Genomic DNA, 16816 nt, shown 5'->3' with positions numbered 1-16816 from the left:
CGAAGAAAGGGCGATGAGAGTGCACCATCCATCTGAAGTATCTCATAAAAATGATCGGCAACTAATGATGCAAGCCAATCCCCCGCTCTATTCGTTTTGTGTCTATTCGTCTTATGATAAATATGGTTTGTTCTAAAGATGGAACATTTTTTTACATACTATCAGATATCTCAAAGCAAGAAAATATTTGTCTGCAACCATAGTCTGCCCATAGATCCAACCAATTACGATAGCCGAGTTGCTCTCCAAATAAATAAAATCCACCCATAAGCATAACCGATCAACTAAGCTGCCCTCCAAATCGGAACGAACCATCCTTCGCCTCCGGCGTCACATGAGAAAAAAAGGGATCCCCATAGGACATCGGCCCACTCACCTTGCAAAAATCGGAGAGAGAAGTCGTGGAATCAGTTGACGAGTTTGGATTCCCATGAAAAACTAACCGTCAGAGCTCATGTAACGGTGAATGATGCGGTTGGACTGCAACTTTCGGCCCCATATCAGTGCCTCGGCTCGTTTTTTTTATCAACACTAGAGCTCGTCCCCGTTCTCGCCGAACGAAACCCTCATCGCCCCTCTCTCTCCCCTTCTTCCTCTTCCCCTCCACTCCCCCCCCCCCCGAGATATCCGGATCGATCGATCGATCGATCGAGGACTGCTCCGGCGAGCGGCCATCGTTGCAGTCACCCTCTCCGGCCTCCGAAGGTAAGAAATTTTACCCCGCACCTTCTTTTCCTCCGGAGCGGTTGGCGGAAACATCGCGTCTTTGAGCTCGATGACGTCACTTTACTGTCAAAACGCTAGACCATGTTGTGATAACCATGGCCGATCTACTCATACCTTATCTTTTTTTTGGTAGCTTAGTAGATCGCCGCCCGGCCGGAACCCTAGCCTGTGGAATCTTTCCGCAGCCGCCTTCAGGTAACGAAGAACCCCGAGTTATATTGCATTGGTTATTCTTGGGGGATTCTTTTGCTATGCTTTCGGACCCCGATTTGTTTTTGAATTCTTTGGATTTTTTTTTTGTTCTGAATATGGTCTACTTCCTGTGTGGATTATGCTCATTCAGCGATCGATGTGTTATTTAATTGGGATTTTGCTACTTGATCGTGTTGCTTTTCCAATTGTGGATAGAGAGGGGTGAAACACACACAAAATAATAGAGAGGAAATTTTGAGTTTAATAAAGAAAGATTGAGGTTAGGTATATAACAAGCTGCAAGTGTTATGTACCTATATATATATATATATATGTATATGTATATATATATATATATATGTATATATATATATATATGTATATGTATATATATATATATATATGTATATATATATATATATATATATGTATATATATATATATATATATATGTATATATATATATATATATATGTATCTATATGTATGTATGTATGTGTAAGTGTATGTGTATGTATGTAAGTTATTTCCTGCACTTATGAAGTTACCATTAAGAGGAGGGATGCATTAACTTGCATATGAATGTTTAAATCTTGGGCTTGTAACCAGGTAATTGAAAGATAAAATAGCAAGTGCTTGTGGAGTTGTTTCAAAGGATTAAATCATGTCAAAATGAAGCTTTCACTAATTGCCAAAAAAATAAGGAACTAAAATGGTTAGTGATGGTAGGCTAATAGGTCTTCTGTTTTTTGGTGCACAACCATTGAGGGAGGATGCTTCTAGTAGACATGGGAACAAAACAAAAGGTGGTCTATGTTAGGTTCGGTAAGCTAGGTTTTGTTTCAGAAATTTTAACGTTTTTAATTTGTAGCCATGCATTATGTGAGATTTCTGCTAATGGGTTTATTAATAGGTAATCATTTGATGCTTTGAGGGATTGATTTTGAACCAATAAAAAATTCCTTTTGACTTAGGAACCTGTTGGAAGGTAGATAAGGTTTAAATATTATTATTGATAAAATAAAAAGCCAAGATACAACTAAAGCACTGCTTTTGGAATGAATTTTATGATGTTTTGATTTAAGATTCAGGTATGGCAAGTAGATAATGGCTTATAATTCTACATTTGCCTGGTTTTGTTTAGTAAGAAAGGTACCTTGACTGTCATTTGTTAGTTGGATGAAGGCACATTGATTAATAAGTATTGTTGTCCTCGGTATAAGCCTAGCTGGCCTTTAGGAACAAAATTTGTGATTAGAAAAGTGGCAATTGTGCCTTAGTCTAGAGATCAAAACTATATAAATATGGAAATAAAGAAGGCTAACAAATTCCTCTTCAATCTTTGTCTATGTTACCTAGACACTTGGCAGACTTGACAAGCATCATGGTGTTCAGAAGCATCTCGAAACCTTAAATTGTGGAGAAAAAACTACAAAAGGGAACACTATTGACTAAGTTAATTTATTTACATGTATATATTAAATGTATGTATATGTAGATATGTGTTCTTAGTATTTATGGTTGCATTATTAGTACATTACATTGACTGGTAAATATTTCCTTATGTTTAAAAAGCTTGTTTTCATTCTGCATTGGTTATTAAGGAAAAGATGTAAAATTTTTTATGCTTCACTAGAAGTGCCTAAGCATTTCAAGTCGTCCTTATTTGGCAATTAGAATCGTTAAACGTAATGTTGTGAATACTTGCAATGAAACAGCCTTTGATAGGAACCCTCAAAAAATTTTGCTGACTGGACGCTTATGTCTAACATGACTAGGACACTACATTTTTGGACGCTTATCATCAGATATGTTTCTGGTTATCAAAAATAAGCTAGAGGGTCATTTGGTGTTGGTGTTTTACTGGTACCATTGAGTTGGATTTCTTGTCCAACAATACATCAACTAGGGGCATGATGAAAGCTAGTAATTGACATTTCAAGGATCTGATACTTCTCTTCAATTAGTTACCAAAGGTGCTGAGCATTCAGGAGAAGTTTTTTGAAAAAATGCTTTAGATTTCTTGTCCAACGAGAAATATATGGAAGTTATTCAAAATGGAAATCTTTGGCACTGAATCCGGGAATTGATCACTTATTACAGAACAACCTCATATAAGATATGTCTATGGATATCCCAAAATCCATATTGGAAGACCTCCAATCCATATTGGAAAACCTCCAGCCAAGGTTGTTGAAGGTGACTGGCTACCTGTGCTACCTCGACACTAGCATCCAGAACCTAGAATCCATGTAGGATATATATCCAGTATATTTATAAAAAAAAATTAATTGCACCTTTTATTATTTTAGGGAATGGTTAAGACTGAAAATCTCAAATAACTTTGTAAAATGTTATTTTTCAAAATTCCTTAGACCAATTAGGAGGTTTGGATGAGAAACATGCATATTGGAAAATCTTGACACATGATATTTTTGTTTGTTTTTTATACAATGTAAATATATATATATATGTATATTTTAAATTAAAATTATCCTTTTATACGTATTACTGCATTTCCCTTTTTTCCCTCTTCTTCAGTTAGGTACTTGGGTGCACATCTGAATCTGATTCCTGTGTCCATGTCCATGTGGGCTTAGATTGTTCGGCTAGGTGTTAGATTTTGGTGTAGTTTATACTGCTTTCATGGGTTCAAGGTGAGGTAGCTAGCTTGAAGATCCTAGGCTGCTATTGATGTGGGCACTTTGCAACCAGAGGCATTTTGGTTTTCAGCCTGCCACTTTGACTATGGGCCGCTACTTAAGGGTAGCTTGATTGTTTTTCTTTTATTACTATAAAAATGATGATAATCTGCACTCCTTTTGATAATAGACTTGTCTGCCAATATTCTAAAGAAGTTTTTAGAGAGTTTGACGACAGAAGTTTGGTGCAAATGTGTTGATTGGGTTATTAAATACATTTTCTTATTTCATAAATACATTATCTTGATTTTATCTAGAAATGTCTTAGCTGACTGATGAGAATCATTAGTTGATGCATCCATGAAATCCATCATGTGTACTTTCCATCAAATGTCACCTCCTCCAATTGAGTATATTGAAAGGAAAGGGATTCTTGTGGGACTGGAGGTAGGGACAATGGGAGAGAGGTTGTTTGGTAGGGAAGGTGGAGATCGAGGTCATAAAAGGCTGTTAACATCTTTGTATTCGAGACAATTTCTTATTATGTTTTCCTCCATGCTTCCTTCTTTGTATCTATGTTTTGTAATGTACATATTAGATATCTGTATTTTGACACTGTTGTTTATAATTCCAGGTTTAATGAATTATATGTAATTCTAACACCAGGTAAAATACTGGGGATTAACTAGGTGGCTTGGAAATCTTGTTGTACAGGTTTCCACCCATTCTAACATTCCAGAATTACATTCTATATCCATTTCAGCTTTCAATTATTATCTTATTGTTGGGTCTTAAGAGCAACATAATTCAGCTGTTCAAATATTAGGACAGCATAATTTGCTAGGACAAAAGGTGTTCAGATGAGGTTTAGCTACAATTATTACCATACATATCACAAAATTTCCTGCCAGTGCACATTATCCATGCAACACTTGTGTTTATCTGCATATTTTTAATGCAATAACTGTTTTATAAGTATATTTAGGGTCTCTAGTTGCAAACATGTCATCTTAGAATAAAGTGTTGGTTCATAACTTAAAAGTATCATACTGCATGTGTTTTGCTGTCATATAGTCCACTTGATTGTTATTTATTTATTCATTTGTTTGTTTGTTTTATTTTTGGGAGGGTGCGTGTTTTGTACCAATTGGCACATATATGCACGAGTGCATTTAAGTGCTAAACCGGTATTTTGGGTGCATGCATGCATTTGGGTATCACGGTAACTAGCTTGTAAGTTGTTTTAGAAGCACACATGTTCAAGACTTAATATATGGGAATTGGTATCTTTCCTATGGCTTAGGATACCATACTTAGTTGGATGATTTAAATCATTTTAGTTTAAAGCATGTATACTTTTTTGCCTGAGAGAATTCTAAGTTGCGTTATTACAAGCGGTAATATGTTTTATGGCATATTGTAACATGCCTCTCTCGACATGTAGCATATATTCCCAGGAGGTTTTTGTTGCATGTTAGCATGAACAGTGTACGATAAGCATGCCATGCTGGTTGCTGACTGAGAATGTTATGGCACATAATGTGTTGGGTCTTGGTCTCATCCACATAATTGCTTGATATGTATGTGTATATCTATGTACTTATTTGTATGTGTATGCAGTCAAATGCTATATGCTTATTGGATAGTGACACTTCTTAGGGATTTTGGGCAATTGACCTTTTGTTAATGCTTGATCTGCCTTCCCATTCTTCTTCCTTTTAATCTCGCTTCAAGCAGTAATTTTTGATGCCTCCAGTATGTTCTTTTGCATCTTTTTTTGTTTGCGGAGATTGAAATCACGTTTCAAGCTGAAATTTGAAAGCAAATGAAATACAAATTTCTTTGCATCAGCAGATTAAGTGATTTCTTTCCCCTGTTTTTGGTTTTTTGGTAAGTTCACTGTGTTTGAATATGATATTTAATACTTCAGTGGTTCAAGCTACAGAATTTCAACATGTAGTAGTTCTGAGAAGTCCTCTATTCTTTGTTTTATCGTTGAATGCTGAAGAACAATATTATTTTGGTAGTATGTAATTTCAAGCTTTCAAAGGTTTAAATGATTGCGATGTAAGGGCCTGAAGATGGGATATTTATTGGACAGTTTGGTTTTGAAGATTCCACTAGAAAGGCTGGCCATGAGGGTTGGTTTTTTATTAATACCAGTATAACTGTGTCTGTTTGTGCATCCATTACAGGATAGATATCCAAACAAACTGCGCCCAAAACCTGAGAAAGATCATCAAGAGCCTTGCAGGGTAACACTGGTGCAGCCTGCAAGAAATGGACCCTGGGCGTTATGTTCTACAACAAGGATGGGATACTAATAGCGTAATTGCAGCTTTCTCTTTTATTACCTATCCGGGCTGATATAGCAGATTTTATGGCTCATGTGATGTCCTCCTTGTTTCCTGGCATATCATTCTAAATGAACTGTGGAAGGAAGCCGTGGGCCAGTGTTGATATGGAATGGACTTCCCTACGCTGTCCATAAATATTTGTTGCTGACTTGGGTTATTCTGTTGAATCCACAGGCATTGGAGGGGTACGGTGCAGTCCATGAGCCAGATTTCAGGTGAGTGATGATCAATTAATTACATCTATTATAAGTGGCTTGTGGGCTAGAAATGACTTTAGACATATCTTTCATAAATAAATATCAACTTTGTTAGGTCCACTACTTTTCTTAGCTTATGCTGGTTATTTTTGACATGACGTTTCCATGTAATTTTGACTTTTTGATCTACAATATATAATGCTGAAAGCTAATTGTTTTCTTCTGATATGCCATCTTGTTTTGTCATTCTGTTCCTTCCCCTACTTAACTTATTTTGACAGGGCTGGTGGGTCATATGGTGGTAGAACGTTTCTGAATGAAAGTTACTCTAGAGAATCTGTTTATGGAACAAGTGCACTCCACCGGGATTTACTTGAAAGGGATGTCTATCCACCACCAGCATCTGTTGGTGGCATCTGGCCTCAGCCTAGAAGTTTTGATGAAGAATATGCACTCATCAGGGACTCTAGAAGACATGCCGATTCATTTCATGAGATGGATAGTTATCGTGACACAGAGAAGTATCATGAAATTGATTCCTTTCATGAAGTTGATAAATATCGTGATAATTACCGCAATGTTGACAGGTATTATGACACAGATGGTTACCGTAGTTATGGATATGATAGGCATGCAAGGTTGAGTGGTAGAGATCATGATGAGACTGGCAGTGACTATGAATTCCGACATCGTGCATCTCGTCGTAGCAGGGAGAACAGTCATGAAAGAGATTATGATTATGGTCGATACAATTATGAGTCCGACCATGAGAGGTGCAGGAGGGATGGTAGTTGGAGAAGACGTGACTCCCGTGATCGTGAATGTGAAAAGAGGGGTATGAGCTGGGAAAGAGACCAAAGTCCATATAGACGTCATGACCGCTCTCGATCCCATGGGCATGATGATCGGTCCAGATCAAGATCTCCTCGAGGTAGGAGTCATGGCCGGAGTCAAAGGGAGGACAGTTATGATGATAGTCGATATGAGAGGAGCGAGAGAAGAAGGGATCATTACCGTGATGAGAAAAGTCGCAATGACTCTGCAGTTGTATGCTCAAATGCTACCTTAAATACGTGTGTGGGCATTTATGTCTTTATGTATAACCCAAGATTATGAAAATTTTTGTTTGCTGCAGGCTCCATCAGCCACAGTAGTTGTGAAGGGTTTGTCACAGAAGACGACTGAAGAAGATCTGTATCAAATACTTGTATGAATTGCTTCTTGGAAATGGCCTGCTTCATTACAAATTTTATCGATTCTTTTTACTAATGCTGTTCCAACCTATTGTAGGCTGAGTGGGGACCCCTTCGTCATGTGCGTGTGATTAAAGAGCGAAATTCTGGCATCTCTCGTGGATTTGCTTTTATTGACTTTCCGACTGTGGTATCTATCATTTGATTTATCTATTTGCAGTTGCGTTGTCAAATGGTTCTGTGCTTACATGCTCATACTGTTGTGCAGGAAGCTGCTCGCAGCATGATGAATGGTATTGGAGAGAATGGTCTTGTAATTGATGCAAGGAAACTGTTTTTTGAATACAGGTGCCCATTTTTTAAGGGGAAGATTTCTCCTGTATTTAATGTTCCAAATGATTAGATGGACATAGCTCTGCCCTTGAAAAAGCGTATCTGGCAAGGTTCGCCATCTCAATACATATCTCTCCCTCGTTTTTCTCCCCAACCTTGAAACAGCATACCCACGGGAAGGGGGAGTAAAAACAGCATGCAGGGGAAGTGAATACTGGTGATCATAAATAAATAACTGTAAATAAATAAGTATCAAGCTGATGAACCGTGATGACTTTATAAAAAATGGGCTGGCTATTTTATTTGCACATACCTCTGTTGGGGGGGGAGAGAGAGAGAGAGAGAGAGAGAGCAGCTTACACCTAGTTCTGGTTGTTCTGAACCCATCACGAGCCAACCTGAACTTTGGGTTGGTTTGGGTTCGGGCAGCCTTGAATTGAAATTGGGATAGGCTGGGCTTGCGCAGACCAATGAAATTTATGGTTTGATTGATTTAAGACTGGGTGGGTTAAATGTTTTAAAGAGGTTGGCTAATTTGATCTAGCAATAGCAATGCTAAGGTATACCCTACTTAGAGAGTCCTGCTCGAGTAGGAACCAGCTGTGGGTTAGGACATAAACTATGTTAAGTCAACATCTAAGGCTTGTTCGTGTCACTATTCTTAATTTACTAATAACTTGTTTTGTTTTCTTTTAAGCATATGCATCTCGGAAGATGCTCTCTCTCTCTCTCTCTCATCCTTTTTTATTTCTTTCCATTTGAACTCTAAATAAGAATTGCAATTTAAAAAGTTGAATTTTGGGAGATCAGCGTGCTGGCATATTGCTAGACATGCTGGTTCTGTTGACTTAAACTTCAGATCAAAGAAGAAATGTTTCTTACATCATTACTTCCAGATTAGGGCTTCAATCAAACATTTGCTGGCCATGCATCCGTAAAATATGTCTTGGTACCTGTAAGCTGTTTTATACACTATTTACTGATAACCATCTGTTCTGCAGTAGTAAGCCAACTGGTGGGGCAGGTGCACCATCTTTAGGACAAGAAAGCACGGTAAAGTCAAGTCATGGATACAGCAGAATAGGTGCACCTTGTGACTGGATTTGTACCATTTGTGGCTGTGTAAATTTTGCACGCCGGACATCCTGTTTTCAGGTGTGTCTCGATACTGTTAGTATGATTTATGTTCAAGGAATCATTTGCAGAAGTGTCATGGTTTAAATTAAAATTTGTATGATAGATGACAAGCAAACACAGTGACAAACTGAACCAATAATCTAACATTATTTTTCCTTAAACTCTTCTATTTCTTTTATTTATGTTTGGATAATTTTAATGTTTCTTTTTGTTTATTAGAGAAAGAATTTATCATGTTGAAAAATGCCACTTTTTTATATTTTCCCACATATTGCTAAATGTGTTATCACTCCATTACAGTCTCAGACGTTACAATATATCTGAAAGTAACAAATTGACTCTACCTGACTTTTTCATGCCAATGTTTGACTCATCACATGCACTGCATTAAGCAAGGTTATCAGCAACCAGCAAGAATATTTATGTATAGCTTGCTGGTTTTTTGACTCATCTAATTGTACCATTCTATCATTAGATAAATTGATTGCACAGTGTTCTCTCTAAATTTTATGTGGAGTGGTTGCTTTTTTTTTATAACTAACTTGATGGGAGGTGTTGTATATGGACAAGCAAGGTATTTGCTTTGTACATTGATGGAAAGGGGGAAGAAGAAGTGGTCATATTTATTCTGTTTGTTTGATGGAAATGCATTTTGGAGTACCAAAAATAAACATGCTTTGTGTTGGTTTTTGATCAGGCAATGTTTCTCCTGCATGGGATTTGTCCAAGGAAAAGCATGTTGAAGCAATTTGTTATTGCTAGTTATTCAGGATAACAAAGTTTGTTCATCTTAGCAGGGTTTTTAGTCTTTCAATCACATCGATAGGTGTGCGCACAATTCTTGGGTCAAAAATTAGGGTTAGAAATTCAACTTTGGCACAAAAGCTAGTTAGGATTTCTTTTGCTTTGGCATTCTGTACTCTGCTTTTTCTTTGTTCAAGGCTACAGATTCTCATGGTGAATGTGATCCATTTGTTAAAATCTTACTGTATTTCCTTTTTGGGTTATCCCTTAGCTTTGCAAATGTGAGTCCCATGCCTGAATAGAGGGGAAAAGTTTTGCCAACTTGCCAGGAAGACCCCTGTTCTTTGGCTGATTCGTAGCATGAGTTATATGCATTTTGGGGGTTGACAAAAGTAGTTTAGTAGCATGTCCTTTGACATTTTTAGATTTCAGTCAAATCCCAATTCTACCTGAAGTCCAAGGACGAACGGGAGGTTGGCAACCAATTTTTTTTTCTTTTGAAATTTCACCTTACATAATATGGTTCTATATAATCCATATATGATATACATTCATGTATATTTCTGTTGGTCATCTGTGTCTTATAATTCTACAATTCAGTGCAATGAGGCTCGGACAGAGGATGCTCCTCCAGCAGATATTGCAACAGCCAATCCAATACCCCCAGGGAAAAGGGGATCAGAGGCTGGTGGGAATTTTTTTCTTGACATCATGATTTGTTATGTTATATATTTACTATTCAGCCACTAATCAAACAATTTCAATTCTCAGGCCCTACTCATGTTTTGGTCATCCGTGGGTTGGATGAAAATGCTGATGAGGAAATGCTTCGGTATGAATTCTCCAAGCATGCTCCAATAAAGGTAAGATATGTTGCTGGTTTGCTTGGTCAATACTATTTGTCTTGTTAGCTCCTACTGTAGTTTGTTCCTGTCTGCAGGATATTCGCCTTGTTAGGGATAAATTCACCCATGTGTCCAGGGGATTTGCTTTTGTGCATTTCCATTCGGTAATGATTCATTTGCTTAATTTCTCTCCCATCTTTCTTGTTATCAGGTTCTGATATTTTCTCTTTCATGTTGATCTTAGGTGGAGGATGCTACAAAAGCTCTTGAAGCAACGAACGGGATGACACTTGAGAAAAATGGTCAAGTGTTACGTGTAGCATATGCAAAAAGCATACATGGACCTGGGTCGGGGGCTCCACAGTCAAGCAGTCTTGCAGCAGCTGCAATTGAAGCAGCAACATTTGCTCAACAGGTCTTTTCCACCTGTCTCCATCATCGTATAATTTTAGTAACTCTAGCATAATTGGCTACTTTTTTCCTCTTTTTTTCCTCAAGAACTTATTACGGCAATTTCTAAGTGTGCTATCTCCTATGAACTCTAGTCTCTAGATCCTTCTACTTAACAATGATTAGAATATTGAAGCAGTTTGGTTTTCTTTGATGGTTCCAAGTACAGTAGCGTTATGGTAGATTGAAGTGTTATTATCTTCTGTTATATTTCACAATTGATTTCACTATCCTACTTTGTCCGTCTTACAAGCGTCGTGTCTTATTTTTCATTGACAAATTTTTACCACTATATGCTATAGTGCTTATTGCACTACATCTTCAATAAATGATTTGGTGTGATTTTTCTTTTAATAAAAATTTTCTAGAAGACTCTTTCCATAGACAATGTTACATCAAGTAGATGTTACTGTTTCCTAATAATTGACTGTAATTGGAAGTTATACAGTGACATGCTCGGAAGTTATACAATGACATGCTCTAGCTTGTTCTTTTGATTCATTTTCTATATATTACCCGGTTAACTCAGATGCTAAAATTGTTGATCCAGAAGCCAAAGTTTGGCTTGTGAATATAGGATATTTTAGATTCCATTTGCCCCATGGACAGGTGTTTCTAGTTCTTTCCCCATGACTGTTTTGACCTCACTTGTCATAGTTGCCTCCTTATTGTTACAATCTTGACCTCTCTCCTTGTAGTTCTCTTTCCTGATTGTTACAATCTTGACCTCTCACATAGTTGCTTTTCCTGATTGTCCAGCATACATTATGTACAATTCATATTGTTACCCCAATTGTTCACTACCTTTGCATCTTCTTTTACTTTAATCTGTGCATTGAATGCACTTGACATTTCAATCTCTGCTTTTCCACATTCTGATCTATGCCAACTTGCTTGACTTCTATATTTATAGATTTTTTTTATCCTCGAGCATGGTGCTATCTCACAACTCTTGTTAAGCATATTTTCTGTTCCTCCACTAATGCCATCATTATTTGTATTATTTCTCTCTTTTTGGAAAATCTTTTCTCGTGCTGAGATACATATATACATTCCTGGTGCTTGCGTGTTATTTAGTGTTTCTTGTAATAATTTACTCATCTGGTGCCTTAACATATGTATTCTCTCATCTGTGAATTTATACAATTAAAAAATGGATGGATCTTGATCCTGCATTGAATTTTAATTAATTTGAGTTTTGTGTATACTGTTTTACACGCTGTGCAGGTTTAGGCAATGAATCCTTGAGCCAAAACTTGATCCCTATCTGCAAGCAATGACATGGCTCATGACAATTCTAGAAAGCATATTTGATCCTTAGAATATCAAACCCCCCTCCCACCCCGCATTTTTCGGTGGTTAATTACTAGCATATTAAGTACTCTTTAATATAAAAGATGCAGCTAGCAAGTACAATCTCTGCTGAGGTGTAAAGAGAAATTAAACATTTGTCGCTTCTCGTCTTACTTTATTTATTTAACTTTTTGCCCTTTTCAGTATGATGCTGTTGGTTGGGCACCCAAGGAGTACAATCCTGATGAGAAGCAATCTACTAGTGCTTTGGAGCAAAATACAAAAGTAGAAGCCCAAAAAGGTGGTTCAGCTCCCCAGTCTGGGTTCGTGTGGGATGAGAAATCTGGTTATTATTATGATGCTGCATCTGGCTTCTATTATGATGGAAATACAGGTTAGTCTCGTGTTTATTGGTATCCTGGGCAAATTTCTCGGACAACCCAGTGTCAGCTTGGAAGCCATTTTGTGAAATCTATTACTTTTGCCTTATGAAGTTGCTTTCTCATTTTTTTCCATAAAAAAACAGATAAACTGTCTGTATTTATTGCTTGTCTTAAAGGCTCTGACTAGGGATATGTCATACTTTCCAGCTAGGCTTTCTTAAGTCGTTACCTTTGACTTCTTTATTCCGTATTGTTTCTCTTGTTTCATGCAGGCCTCTATTATGATGGTAACAATGGAGTTTGGTATTCCTATGATCATCAAAGTCAGCAATATGTCCCGTGTATGGACCAAAGCAATAATAAGCCATCCGAAGAGTCGGCTAATGAAGCTTTAAAAGCATCAGATGGAACTAATAAGAGGAAAGTAGTGATATCTGCTCCTGCAGCTACAATAAAATTGAATGAGAAATCCTCATTGCCTGATGCTGTCCAAGCTGCTGCTACAGCAGCCTTAGCTGCAGAAAAAAAAGAAAAAGAGAAATTAAAAGAGATAAAATGGGCATCAAAGAGTAGCCTTCTGGCTAATAAGAAGAAGATCAATAACGTGTTGGCAATGTGGAAGCAAAGAAATCTCGAGGGGCAGGCTGCTCGTGTTGTTCTTGAGGATGAGCCATCCAGCTCAACTGATGATAAACAGAGGAATTCCTACAATGCTTCAGCAGGCATATCTGTGAAAAACAAACCGAAATCTGATTTTTCAACTGCAAAGGAGGTGGCTAGCAGCTCAAACTATACTGCAGCTGTTGGCCGTGGGGCCGCTCAATCTCTCCCTTCTCAAACAGTGGATATGGATTCTCTGATTAAGCCGAGGCCTGTAAGTAATAGTTTAGGAGGCACCATCATGGGTGTCATAAGAGGTTCTGGGAGAGGGTTGATAAAGTCAGATACAACATTTTCTGGATCATCAAATGAGGGTGCTACTCTTGCATCAACCGCTGTTGCACGTGCCACTGAAACATCCTTAATGAATGTTGATGCACCTGCTTCTGCTACTCCCTTTAAAACAGAGGCATCAGCACTAGGTTCATACGGGTCAACTGTGGCTACTGGGACAGGCAAGCGGAGGTTTTCTGAGACACCAATGCAATCAACTCACAGAGAACAGTCTCTGACAGCATATAGAGATCGGGCAGCAGAGAGAAGAAGCCTGTATGGATCATCTTCTGTTGGGGATGACCTGTCAGAGTCTGGGCTTGGGGATTCAAGTAAGCACCTGTGATTTTTGTTATATATTATATTTTATTCCATGGTGGAGCATTTTAAGAAATCAGCCATATTATAGCCACAGAGAGCAAGCCTTAACCCGTCAAGTTGAGCTGTAATTTACGATCCTCCATTGTTTAATGATGAATAATGTCATTTTAGTTTGAATATAATTGTAGCTAATGAGCTTTATCTGCCAAGATTGGAAGGGTGTCATCAGGGCCGGCCCGAGCCTAAGGCCTCGGGCCAATGGAAGGCCTCCGGGAGGCAAAGGGAAGATAACCACAGAAGGAAGAGAGAAGGCAAAAAGGCACCGATTTGCGATGAAATAAAGAGAGGAGAGGAGAGGAGAGGAGAGGAGAGGAGAGGAGAGAGAGAGAGAGAGGTTCCTTGTCCTGTTTTTTGTGTCTGACCGTGACCAAAAGGAAGCAACAGGAGCTGGCTAAGAGTGTTCCCCCTTGATGGAAGGGACGTGGAGAGTTTCCTGGCCTGCAGAGGGGCAATTTGGGAAGTTGGGGACAGTAGTTTTGTTTTGCGTGGAGAGAAAGAGAGAGGAGGGGTTTCGTTGGCTTGATACACGTGTCTGAAGCCACTCTTATCTTTCATCCCTTCTCTTTTTTGGTTTTGGTCTTGGTTTTTCCTCCCTCACATTACTCCTGATCCAGCTGGGCCATCAGGAAGGAAGATAGGGGGATTGGAGATGGACTTCTTGGAGGGTGGAGATTGTTTTAATTTTCTCTTCTCGGTTTCTTCTCCCCTCTTCGTTGGTGGAGAGAGAAAAGGAGGGAGGGGGGGATTGAATGGCTGCTGTGCTGTGATGTTGCAGTTGCTGCTTGGGTACTACTCACTTGAAGGGGAGATGGTGGGATGGGACTTTTAGTAATTAGGAGTGAATTTCCCATAATGCCCCTACTTTCTCTTATAGAGAAGTCCCTTTCTGGACAAATTCTTTCCTTTGCCTTGACCATGAAGTGCCATGGGATAACCTTTTCCTATTCTGCTCTTGCTTGACATGGTAAACAGTACTGCCAAGCATTATCTCAGTTATTTAATCAGTTTCATGGCCCTTCCTTTAGCGTAATTACTTTTCCGTGCTTCCATTCAAAAATTATATTAAACTGAAGAGGCTTTTTGTCTGTCTTTGTTGCATTCATGTATCTTTGTTGAAATAATGTGCTTGACAGCTATCTATTTTTATATCTTTTTTTTAAGTATTTTATATTTATTAAAAAAAATTATTATTTAAAAAAAAAGCCTCATTCACTAAATTCGTCTTAGGCCTCCAAATATATTGGGCTGCCCCTGGGTGTCATGAACAAAATTGTTGTATTTTTGCTGGCTCTGGCAGATGATAGGATTTGTTTTTCATTTATCAATCAGCCAAATTCATCGACTGATACTTTGTTGAGTTACTTCAAGATACATTGACTTTGTGGATGTCTTTGTCAAGGTTGTGACCATCCACGTAAGGTATCTTCATCTGAAATAGGGGCAATGCCCTTTCCCCCAGGAGTTGGTGGGCGGGCCGCTGGTGATACACTGAGCAGCACCCAAAATTATGAGGTGATCACAGCTGATCGGGCCATTGATGAAAACAATGTGGGTAACAGGATGCTCCGCAGTATGGGCTGGCAAGAAGGACTGGTACATCCCTTTCTTGGTTTTTATGATCGTGTTATACATTAAAGGAAATTACCACTTACATTGACAAAGGCACCTTTTTTTTCAGCTTATGAATTTATTAACTGTTCTATATTTGGTTTTTGTTATATTTAAGTAGAAAGTTTACCTAGTTCAATAATGTATTAATCTTTTGACCCTTTAGTTGTCTTTTAATCTAATTTTCATATGGTAGTCAGTTTTTTCTTATTTTTCTGAATCATTCTGCAAATTATCCTTAAGGTTATGTTAGAAAAGTAATCCATAAATAGGATGCCGGCTAGTACTTATAGCTGGATGCCGACTAGTACTTATAGCTGGTTCTCTGCATTTTTGAATTATTTTATTTCTTATTGAATATCTAATAGGACATAAAGCATTTGTCTTGCTTGTAGCAATTCTAGTTAGTTTCTATCATATAATAGATTTGTTTTTTTTAATCGAGGGTGTGGATGATGAATGTTGAACTACCAATTTTAGAGATGCAAAAGAAATTATAGTTCACTCAACTAGCTACTAAACCTGGATTGTCATGGCCGTTTACGGGGATGCTCTCTGCAGTTTGGTCATGCGTGTTAGCTTGGTTATAGCTGCCTTGTCTGACGTCTGCATTGGGGATTTGGATTCTTGTTTTCTTTTTTCTTTTTTTTTCCTCCATTAAATATTCAGGGACTGGGTAAGGATGGAAGCGGCATCAAGGAACCTGTCCAAGCAAAAGTTGTGGATGATAGGTCTGGTCTTGGTAGTCAACAGAGAAAAGTAGACCCCTCGTTGGAGGCACAGTCAGGGGATAGTTATCGAACCATTATCCAGAAGAAGGCAATCGCAAGGTTTCGGGAGATTGCTTAGGTGAAATGCGAGGAGAGTTCAAAGGCTGAGCTTTCTGTCAACAGTCCTGGTCTTTCGTTGTTACTTTTTATCTAATTCATGTCTCAGTCGCGGTTTTTTTGAGTTATTTATAGCTTTCTTTGTGATTTGAGTAATGATTCTGCCTTCTTGCTGCTGGACTGTCTTGTAAATTTTTATGGTTCAAGTCGAACTGTGTTTTCTATTTTACCCACTACAGCCCGCTGGAACAAAGTTGGATTTCTTTTTAATTTGGCTTTTATGGCCTCTCCTTTGGTTGTGGTCTGCCGTTCCCGGCTGTCCCATTTGCAGTAGAATATTGTCTTTTCAGTTAGAAGACGGGTTTCTTATTATCTGTTCCTTCCAGTTAGGAGCTTGATAGCGAATCCTTGTTTTTGTTTTCTTGGATTTTCAGATGGCATTCATGTTCTCTAGTAGGTCGGGTAATACCAGCCTAGTGGCTCTATAAAATATTATAACTCATCGACTGCAAGACAGCTACTTAGAGATTTGTTTTGGGGTTTCTTGTTCTCTTGACAAGCATCGAGTAGAGCTA

At 38.2% G+C, this 16816-nt stretch overlaps 1 protein-coding gene across 3 annotated transcripts; it reads left to right on the top strand.

Moving 5' to 3' along the window:
• The first annotated feature begins 484 nt into the window (after positions 1–484).
• LOC103701005 (SUPPRESSOR OF ABI3-5-like) lies at positions 485–16511 on the top strand. Of its 3 annotated transcripts, none has more exons than XM_039124375.3 (17): positions 485–705; positions 860–921; positions 5756–5888; positions 6092–6132; positions 6396–7161; positions 7250–7321; positions 7405–7497; positions 7576–7655; positions 8642–8795; positions 10122–10209; positions 10293–10384; positions 10462–10530; positions 10611–10781; positions 12314–12503; positions 12765–13757; positions 15206–15399; positions 16084–16511. In XM_039124375.3, the coding sequence occupies exons 3-17, from the start codon at positions 5841–5843 to the stop codon at positions 16261–16263; spliced, it is 3231 nt and encodes a 1076-aa protein (XP_038980303.3). In that variant the 5' UTR covers positions 485–705; positions 860–921; positions 5756–5840; the 3' UTR covers positions 16264–16511. The 3 variants fall into 3 exon arrangements, with proteins under 3 accessions (XP_038980303.3, XP_038980305.3, XP_026657997.4); XM_039124377.3 differs by having other exon boundaries at positions 528–705; positions 865–921; XM_026802196.4 differs by having other exon boundaries at positions 528–705; positions 8645–8795.
• The last annotated feature ends 305 nt before the right edge of the window (positions 16512–16816 follow it).

The sequence above is a fragment of the Phoenix dactylifera genome, chromosome 8 (assembly GCF_051530095.1).
Source record: "Phoenix dactylifera cultivar Ajwa chromosome 8, Ajwa_hap1_PhDact_Kaust_v1.1, whole genome shotgun sequence".
Taxonomy (NCBI): domain Eukaryota; kingdom Viridiplantae; phylum Streptophyta; class Magnoliopsida; order Arecales; family Arecaceae; genus Phoenix; species Phoenix dactylifera.
Note: the sequence above shows the minus strand (reverse complement) of the source record. Positions and strands in the feature narration are given on the sequence as shown.